At 47.2% G+C, this 10,476-nt stretch overlaps 1 protein-coding gene across 1 annotated transcript; it reads right to left on the reverse strand.

Annotated features, from left to right (window-relative positions):
• Positions 1-6,708: 6,708 nt before the first annotated feature.
• LOC119445933 (uncharacterized) lies at positions 6,709-9,752 on the reverse strand. The gene is made up of 5 exons (XM_049663168.1): positions 9,707-9,752; positions 8,424-8,845; positions 8,067-8,274; positions 7,351-7,528; positions 6,709-6,718 (listed from the first exon to the last, which is right to left on the reverse strand). Exons 1-5 carry the CDS (start codon positions 9,750-9,752, stop codon positions 6,709-6,711), a joined length of 864 nt encoding a protein of 287 aa, XP_049519125.1.
• Positions 9,753-10,476: the final 724 nt, after the last annotated feature.

Consider the following 10,476-nt stretch of genomic DNA (forward strand, 5'->3'; position numbering starts at 1 on the left):
AACTACAAAGAAATTGAGTTTTTTCGGGCGACCCTGTGGTCTGTATACTTTTGCTTACGGGTGTACCTGGTATTTTCATCCTTTCGATTTCATGTCGCATTAACGTTACGAAAGATGTAATACATAAATAACCAGCTAACCAGCTTAAATTGTGCAGCAGTGATACCTAAATATTTAATTTCGGGAATAGATGGGGCAACGTGAAAATGTGTAAGGCGCTGCACGCCTTACCTGCGAAAAAAAAACAAAAAAAAAAACGAAGTGGTGGTTAAATTCGGCGTGGTGGTGCTGGGAACGCGGATGCGCGGTCGTTGTGGCGAAACCACACTGACCGTTTTATCGATCAGCTGCAGAAAAAAACTCGAGTGCCTCTTGCTACCGTCATTGCAGCGGCCGTATCAAGCCTTTAACAGAACAGCATGAATAGCAAGGCTACTTCATCCGTGCCTCCGGCTCAAAACATCGCCAACCCTCTGTGGATCAGCCGCAACAATAGTAATTTATTTCACTGTACACTGCGAAGGTGCACCAAAAGAACTTTCGTGCGCTGCACGTCGTGCATTTTACTTTTATATGGTGAAAACAGCAACAAGTGATAGCTGTTTTACCGCGACGCATAGGAAAGTTTCAGGTGACGCTGCGAGCCGCGCCACCTGTCGGCGGCGACACGAAGTGCGTCAAGCTCTGCCGCGGTGTGAGCGCACTACAACTCTTCTAGTACACTGTAGGCGCAGCCCATTCGTGTTAGGAAAGGTGGAAGGGCGACAGGGAGAACGCTGGAAAACAGCGCGCTGCTCTACCCTCTATATAAAAAGTAGTGACACTCACCTCGATCCTCAGCCTTCCCTCCTCCTCGTTTCTGCTCTCTTGCGCGCTCCTTCCTCGACCGTGGCGCCGCCTACAGCGCTTGAGCGTAGCAGACGACCTTTCGCAGAGTGAGTGCACGCATAGAAATGCCGTGCGCTGTAAGCGTTCGCATTGGCGTTCTAGCTCCGAGTAACTTCGTGTATAGCATAGGATTTCTATGCGGAGGGTTATATATATATATATATATATATATATATATATATATATATATATATATATATATATATGTATATATATTGACACGCGCACTTTTTTATCTTCCACATGTGACCGCTCTTCTTCGGCTAACAAATGTTTATCGTTCGGCGCAGGACGCGCCTGCATGTATCGGACGTTTCTCGAACGTTGTGGATGCTTCTATCTGTTGTCTGTTGTCACCGACGCTTATGTAATCTGATTGTATGAGCGACCCGAACTGTCTAGTACTTTCTGGAAGACGCGAGGGCACCAGGGATTACTCTGGAACCGTCGATGACTCATGTAGAAAAGCCGACGCCTTTCGCCGCTGATCAGATTTCGACGATCGCCGACTGTGTTCGTCGCTATCGTTGTGCAACGAATGCAACTTGCTTTTGTGGGCACAGGTTCGTCCAATAAAAAGTCCGTTTCGTCATTCACAGTTTTGTGACTGTTTTCTTCACCGCAACTACTACGTGACAATATATACAAATTCAGTGAGGGCAGATTTTTTCCTGTTTTGATAACTATTTTTATAAATATCTAAACGAGCGCTAACGCCGTGCCATGACGATTCCGAATGTATCGCGTGCACTACATTTGTCAAGGGCGTGTTGCAAGATCTTGTGGCGCATGGTTGTAAATAGCACGTTTACGGTCGAACGCAACAGCCTGGCCTCCAGCAAACCCTCAGTAAGCTAAATAATCCGTATCGTCCTTGCCACTTGAATTCGCGGCGCGTATAAGCTATGACGCTCAAAGGCTGGCGGAGGGCACGGACGCACCAGCCTTAGTGTCCTACAGCAAGTGCGTCTCAGACACATAGTGGCCGTACGAACTAATAGCTGAACGAACAAGCAAGCGAACGATTAAACGAATGAGCAAACGACTAAATTAACGACAACTAAACGAGCCAGTGAACGAGCGGGCGACCGCATGGTTTCTTTGCGAGTGCTCCACCCCCGCATCATAACCTTCGCACACACACAAAAAAAATTATGGGGTTTTACGTGCCAAACCATGATTTGCTTATGAGGCACGCCGTAGTGGGGGACTCCGGAAATTTGGATCACATGGGGGTTCATTAACGTGCACCTAAATCTAAGTACACGGGTGTTTTCGCATTTCGCCCCCATATAAATGCGGCCGCCGTGGCCGGGATTCGATCCCGCAACCTCATGCTCAGCAGCCCATCACCATAGCCACTGAGCAACCACGGCGGGTGTAACCTTCACACACTTTAAATCTCACGCGAATTAGCACGTACTAGTACGTACGTCTCAAAGACCTATGATGCTGTCCTTCGGCGACGAACGCACCCCGTAACTCGGTTTCGGGAGAGCATGCACGCTTTTCATCGGTGCCTTTGTATCGCAAACCCACCGGGTGGCCGCCAACGATGAACAAGAACAAAATAGGCAAACAAACCTATTCGCTCTAAAGAAAGCTAGTAAATAACCACAAAAGGCAGAGCTTCTTTCCTAAGTTGAGTTTCGATGCTCGAGCCTCAAATGTCATAAGGATTGAGCTGAATCGTAAAGGTTTCGTAATCACGTTTTCACACGCAATTTCGCGTGCCCGCGAATTCAAGCCTGTTGGCGTACAAAACGATTAAGCTTCTTGCCTTTGCTGAAACTAATTTGGCATCCGAGGGCGCAGCAGATCATGGTGATGGAAATTGCCGTGAAGCGACGTCACACTTTCCGCAAAGTATAGTTCCAAGCTATCGCAAACCAAAGCAACACGGAAGTGCAACGGCGCCAACATGTGCTGATCGCCAGTCGGTAGACGCTTATCAGGCGAAAATGGTGATGGAGCGCGATCGTAAACAAACGCAGCCAGCGCCCGGCGGCGCGATGACCAACATAATGCCATTAGGCCAATACCGACGCGGCGACGGCCTTGGACAGTGGGTGCGAAGAGGACGCGGCATTCTTCAAAGCGTGACGCTACTTTTTACACTGAGGGGCCTTACGCGCAGCGGCTAGAATTTTTTTTTTTCAAGGATTTCGCACTCCATTCTTTCGGCACGAATAGCCAGTAGCCAGACTTCATCGTTATACCCGATAATGCGGCATGGGAGCATTATAGTAAGCGGGTTATTTCACCACAGAAAACATACAAAGTTGATGGTGAAGCAGCTTCTCATTGTTATAATCGATGCATTTGTTAAAACCACTATCGATATAACTGGGCTTAACTGTATGTGATATTCTACAACATAAGTCACGGTGCTGAGTTGTCCATGAAGGTCGAAACACTCGAGTATCGTACCTGCACCAGTGGAGCAATGCCGTGCACAAGTGCTTGCACCTTTCTGAAGCCCACTACGCACAAACACCTCCCTTTCTATATCCTCCGGCACGCCTGAAAGGCTCTTTTGTCTGAAAAGGAAAAATTAAGCCAGTTCCACTCATGTGAAATCTGATTAAACGGCGGAGCTCTGCAAGTGTGGGTGTATACCGTAGTGAGTATCACGCTCGCCTTCGAACCGTGAGTATCCAGGTTTAAATCCCGCCTCGTCAAGAAAGTTTATATTGTGTTTTTTTTTACTTCTCTCTCTCTCTTTCTTTCTTTCCCTCTTTCTCTATCCTTTATCTCGCTCTCATTTCCTCTTTCTCTCACCCAAAGCAAGTTATGTTGCAGTCGTCAGTACAATGCAACCATACGGTTCTCACAAATGCATGTTCCACAAGCGTGGGCGTATAGGAAGAAGACGGCGTTCCAAACGGTTGCGCTTTGATGTCCTCCGCTAAGAAGGATCAATCGGCCTCTGGCCGACGTGCTGTCCAGGCTCAAATCAGCAGTAATAGAGAGCTTTAGTATAGCGGAAAACAGCAAACGCAAGGATTTAGCGTTAGCGTTGCGTGCTGTTAACTGCGCATGCGCAGAACGTAAACGTAGCCCGAACTCTTACGTACGTACGCTATTTCCGGAATATAGCGTTCAACGCTAACGCACGCTAGGAATTCCGTACGTAGGGCAAGATGGCGGCGCCTGTTAAAGCGAGAGCCGTCCACTTCGAATATTTCGAGTCGTCGGCCCGCATTATTACACTCTTTCATTCGCAAATAACGCTCGTATTTTATTTAGGTTTGAGTAATGATGCTTCGCCAGCCGTATACTGCCGATAAAATACATCCGTTTTCGAGATACACTGTCGCTTAGCGGTGCAGAAGGCTTAACAAGGTTTGTTTACAAGGTTCGCTCATGTTTCCAGTAGCTGCGCAGAGATGGCGACGCTGTCTTCATTCGCCTAAAGCCCCTATATTTATAAATATAGGGGCTTTACATTCTCCTGTTTTCCAAGATACGGCTGCGATAAGGCCACAAGTCAAGCCGAGACGTGTCACGATTCGCGTCCTTTGTCACGTTTTCCGCGGCAGTGCACGAATGTGTGATTGGCGACAGTTTCAGGAGTGATGCGTGTGCGTTTTACGAGCGAGGACGACCTGAACCTCCTGAAGGAGGTGTTTGCCGAAAACCCGTTCGAGCAAACGTCTAGGTGGAGGACCATTGCCACCAATGTCGGAGATGCCGTGGTACCTGCAAAAACGTTCAGCGTGCGCGCTGTCCGTGAAAGGCTAGACCTTCTGATGGCCTACTTCAAGGCAAGAGACGAAGCCAACTTTAAGAAGTAAGCACACCTTTGAAGCCGTTATAGTTCTCGGAATGGAACATTCCCGAGGAATAGAATGTTTCATTCCGAGTTTAGTGGATTAGTCCCGGCAAAGTCCCGGCAAAAAAGTTGTACTTGCTGCACACACTCGGGAGCAGCATAGAAGTACACTGACTGTATGAGCGGCGCTTTTCCTATTAACTTAAGCCACGCGGTGTGAACGTTGATGCACCGTCGCATTCCCTTGCGTACCGCCAACGCTTAGCGGTTTTTTGCTGCATTTTACACGTGCCTGGCGCACCCTACTGTAATAACTATGTAAAATTGTGTGATGGTCACAGTAAAACGGCATCTCGAATGGAAACTTTGCAGGTCTGGAACAGACGAGCAGTACAGCGAGAAGACACATTTACTGCAAGAAATTTGGGACATGGCTAAAATTTATGGGTATGGTATGAAAAGGAGGCCACAAGCAGCAGCGCGGCAAGCCGCTGCAGCCCTTCGTGACAGTGCCGCTGCGAATTTCAAACCTTCCACAATGGACACCGACGATTCAGGTACACCTTCACTCGTACTAGTACGCACGGTCATGCTGCACCAAAATTTCATATTGGGGCAGAAACAGTAAGTGATGAAAACCTGTATACACTGATGTTGCGTGTTCTAGCACGTGTTTTGTGCTGACATTACCCTATTTAAAATTGTTTAGGTGTAATGATCCACACTTGCAATGCACATGAGTCTTCCAGCACACGTATGAAGTATTGCGTGCAAGCATAGCACTTTTCTTCTGTAACCCTCTCATTTTGAAAATGGTTGGCATTCACATGTACCTGCAAACTTTTCACTTCAGCACTTGTGGTGCCTGCAAGCGTTGAGCCGCCCCCAGAAACTGCCGAGGACATATTCGAGGGCATATATGATGATCCTCCGGAGCTGCCGCATTGTGGAGATGAAAGCGAACCAGCCGTCGTACAAGAACAGCCCGACTGTGCAGATGTCAGTGGCGCAGGCACGCCGCAGTCAGATCAGGCACTCAGAAACCAGACATCCAGGATCCAAGCTAGCAAGAGTGAGTATTGTGCAGCATGTAACATGTATTGCTGTTTTAAGAGTGAACACATTGAAGATGACTGTCAGTCAAAATAAATCTTTTCGTACCTTACAATGTGGAGTTTTTTACATCCGAATTCACAAGTAATTTTTATATTGCTGCTTTGTGAAAATTGTAATGTGCTCCCACCACTTGAACAGAGGTATTCATTAATATATCAGGTGTAGGAGGGCTACTTGCTGCCATCACCAGATGCATGATGTGATAAGACAAACTCATGTACAGGCTATTGTGGTGGTTCGTGAGCCCAGGGACTCAGATCCAGGAAGCAGAGTCATAGACAGGACAAACATTTATCAACAACAGACGGCAACAAGTACACTTACGATGAGCTACAAGACACAACTAATTCTATACGGTCCACGACTCACGCGAGTTGTCGCCGCGCGTGTCCTCACTGACGATACGATAAGTCTATGAGTATATTCGTAAGATGTTCACTCACAGTACTTGATGATGATGTCGGAGACGTCGGCGCTTGCAAACTTGCAGTGCAGTTTGTACGAAAAAATCGATTTCTTCGTACAAAGTGCGCTGCAAGTTTGCAAGCGCCGACGTCTCCGACATCATCATCGAGTACTGTGAGTGAACATCTTAAGAAGATACTCATCCACTCATCGTATCGTCAGTGAGGACACGCGCATTGACAACTCGCGTGAGTCGTGGACTGCGTGGACCGTATAGAATTAGTTCAGTGTCTTGTAGCTCATCGTAAGTGTATTTGTTGCCGTCTGTTGTTGATTTATCAACACCTGTCTATGTTTGTCCAACACCTGTTTGTCCTGTCTATGACTCTGCTTCCTGTATCTGAATCCCTGGACTCACGAACCACTACACTATAGAGTGAACTGTGTTAATTTATCATCTTGCCACATTTCAAAATGCTCAATGCAGGGAGGAAGAGGTCCCATGCTTCGGGTACCAACGCAGATCACGAGTTCCTGGAGAAGCGATGGAACCATGAAAGAGAACTCAATGCACAGGCAACACAGGTGGAGCTGGAGAAGATAGCCTTAAAGAGAGAAGAACTAGAAGCGAAGGAAAGGCGCTCGGAAAGAAAATCTAAGCACCAACAAAACAAGTTGGAAAAAGACTACACGCTGAAAGAGAAGGAGCTGGAGTTACGCGCTCATGAATTGAAAGCGCGAGAGCAGCAGAATGAAATGCTCAGCAACAACCAACAGGCTTTATTGCAAATTCTTGATGCAGTGGTGAACAAGTTGGCTAAATAATAAACAAAGTTAAATGTGTGCACTGTTGCTTCAATGGTAATTAAAAATGTGTTGCATGCACTAGCATGCCCTGTACGACAGTTCCGCATTGCGCATTTACGTATGCGGTTGCTTCCACTGACTACTGCATAGTTGGCCTGAGGTAATACATAAGACATGGTGGTTCCAGGTCAAAGTATGAAGAGACCTGATTGCCATACATGCACGCATGGCAATTGGTAAGTATGACGGCCACTCTGTACATTCGAGGTACAGCCTGAAGTAGAACCTTCTGGTTTTTCTTGAAATCTAAGAAAGCAAATTCAGAGATTATTTTACCGAAACCCCATTGTACTGATTGCCTAACAGCACTCATGGCAGCATTGAATTTCTCCTGCTGTACTGTCTTCCTTGTCCCCCCATATGGCTTCATGAGCAGCGGGCGTAGTGGATAAGCAGGGTCACCATACAGCACGAATTGTTGGTTGCCTTCATTCAGCTTTTCAAGCTTTTTGTAGAGTCCACTGTCGTGAAAGATCCCTGAAAAAGGTATACGAGCATTTAAGCAGAAATTAAGCGTGCGGAAATAATGAAGTGAACAAGTACATTGGGATGAGAGCAAACTAATGCACATGGGCCAGTTACAAATGCACGAGTGGGCCTGTACACATTACAATTAGTCTCAAACTGGCAGGAAAACATTCAAGCGCTGTATACTGGTGTCTGCGAACACCACATGGTGCATATTACCAGACGATCAAAACAAAAAGCATAGGTAAGATGCACCGCACATAGCATTCCTCTTTTTACAATGCTCATTACACAAGCCACTTGGGGCCCCCGAATAGCTCAAACAGGTGATTGACATAACCTGTTGGTCAGTATAAACACTAGCCAAGAATAACCTGAAATTGTTCAAGCACAGATAGCATTCTATAGACTTTGTGGTCTAAATAAATTGCAATGCACAGCTTTAACTGTGATCATCATGTTTTTAGTCTCTGGTTAACACATGCGTGGTGTGATATCATGTGCATATATTCACCTTTTTCTAGAATACCATCCCTCCACAACGTACCAGCATCATGCTTGCTCCCAGGGTATGGGCCATCCAGCTCGCATATCAGACCATTTGGGCACATCAAGGATTGGTACTTTAGTGCATGTAGCCGCTTGTGCCCAGAAAAATAAGTACGCTGATCTTTTGACGGTCTGCAAATTGGCCACACCGTGCCGTCATTGAAGGCCCAGCAATTCTTCAAAGGTGCACCTTTCAGATATACTGCCTGTAAACAGAAGATAAATACATTGAGATACTGACAAGTACAATAATATGCCTGCGATAGCTAAGAAATAGGTGAGAAATTTCTCGGCAGCATGACTGAGCCACACGTTGGCAGAAACAACAAAAAATAAAAAAACGTATAACACTTACCTCGCTCATGGCTTTCAAGTCCTCAGTGGTCAACCACTTGTGAACGGTGAGGTCGTCTAGCAGAAATCCAAACTTGCGTTCAATGTGCCGCATAACTTTGTTTGTCACACTTGAAATCACAGAATAGTGCCTGGCGAAATACTCCTGCAGATCACATAAGCCGTTCGGGTACGCAAGCCTTCGCAGACACATGCACAGCGCTTCGTAGCCAGAGATGCGCGCTCCCTGAGCACTCGACAAGTACTGCGGTAACTCCAGAGCCATGACAAGAAGTGGAAAATCTGCCTTCTCGAAACGAAATTGCCGGCGAAACACGCGATCTGGAATAGCTTCGATGTTGAGCAAGCCTCCTCTTGAGGACACGTACAACCTGCGCTGCCGCTCTGGTTCCCGAAGCATAAGCGCTTCGATGTCATCCCAGCCTAAAAAGGACAGGTAATAGGGGTCTTGAAGAATACTCGATCGTGGCATGTCGAAGAAAGCGATGTGTTTCGGGTATTCAGACACAACACTGAATCAAACGCGGCACGGAAGACAGCAAGGTTGACTTTGGATCAGCTCGACTTGGTGACGCACTTGTGGATTCTACAGTGAATTTACTGTTTTTATGTCTAGATGGCGCCGTATGTGCTTGCGTTAGCGTTAGCGCGAATGCCTTCCGCGGCACTAAAAGACCACCAGTTGGCACGCAGCCCATTCCGTTTTAGCGTTAGCGTTGCGACGTACGCTAACGCTAACGTAAGCGTTTTCCGCTATACAAAAACTCTCTAATGACTATCGTATCGTCCTACCTTATCTCCCAACTGGTAAGCTCGTCACCGACATCGTTTTTCTACATGCTGACCTACTCAGATGCCCATATCGTGCGCAAGACTTTAGAGATGCTCTCCGGAAGATTATACACTTGAAATAAATAATTTCAAACGAGAAATTCCAGATGCTCCACGTCGGGATGGTGACATGCAAATCGCCGTCAGTGAAAGACAGATTAGTCGCCTGCATTGAATTGCTGGTTAAGAGATGCGTTGCGATTGATCCAGAACCGGCGGAAGTAAAGAATTAGATGCTGTGGCTTCCCGAACATTTAGAGGACGCTTACATATGCGAGGCACTACAGACATTCGGAAAGGTGCTGTCACTATCCAAGGAAAGCTGGAAAGTATCAGATATGGAAGAAATGCGAACTCTTAATAGTGATGTTGTTCTCTCACTTGCTGAAGGAGTAAGTGTCGCCGATATCCCACATTACGGACAGTTTGCGGCTTATAAAGTCTTCCACTCACCCCTGGAAGACCACCACTGTGCCTTCGCTGCCACAAAGTTGGTCATATTCGCCATCACTGTTGCAACTAGCGACGATTGCCGACGCTTTGGGCACACGACAGCAGACTGTGTGTAGTAGCGTATGCTTACAAGCTGCGACATCACACAATACCTTCAGATGACGCACTGCAAGAACACATCATGGATGTCACAGAGGTTCTAGATGCAATGGGATTTCTGCCAGCTGACACCAGCGAAGTACCGCCACCTGTCTGCGCAGAAGTTAGCGGGACAGCATCGACTGAGGAGATCACAACAGCACAGTCGGAGCCTGTGGAAGAGGCAACAAAGGAAAGTGAAATAGCGAGAGACCGTTGAGGCAGTTAGCAGCGAACTTGCCAAAGAAGGTATTCCAGTTGCAGAAGCCGCCACTGCTCAGCTACCGAACCAGTGCCTCACCCCTATAGATGACACACTCTCCAACAACACTTTGCTGAAGCGCCGTGCCTCGACAACATCCGTGTCAAGTGAATAGAACAGTGCGCCATACTCTTACAGGCAACTGCATCGCCGACGTTCACCCAAACATAAGGAGAGGCAGCGATGGTCGAGATCTAGAAAGCCTGTTGTTGGTGAACAAGAGGCGTCTCCTTTGCCCTCCACACCCAGTCTCACGCAGCAATGACAAGAAATGGTGTGTAGGCAACATGACGCTCTCGCAGCAACTATCTTTCGCAACACCTAATATACGAGGGCTCCGGCCCCGACAGTAGCAGTTGCAGCTACGCCG

The sequence above is a fragment of the Dermacentor silvarum genome, chromosome 1, assembly GCF_013339745.2.
Source record: "Dermacentor silvarum isolate Dsil-2018 chromosome 1, BIME_Dsil_1.4, whole genome shotgun sequence".
In the NCBI taxonomy this organism is placed as follows: Eukaryota; Metazoa; Arthropoda; class Arachnida; order Ixodida; family Ixodidae; genus Dermacentor; species Dermacentor silvarum.

What these genes read in the sequence shown, in the direction of transcription:
- LOC119445933 (XM_049663168.1), bottom strand. Translation starts at nt 9,752, where the DNA reads ATGACCAACTTTGTGGCAGCGAAGGCACAGTGGTGGTCTTCCAGGG. An exon ending in ACAGTGGTGGTCTTCCAGGG is followed by an intron (nt 8,846 to 9,706) that starts GTGAGTGGAAGA and finishes TGTCCTTTTTAG; the next exon opens with GCTGGGATGACATCGAAGCG. An exon ending in TGGGAGCAAGCATGATGCTG is followed by an intron (nt 7,529 to 8,066) that starts GTACGTTGTGGA and finishes TACCTTTTTCAG; the next exon opens with GGATCTTTCACGACAGTGGA.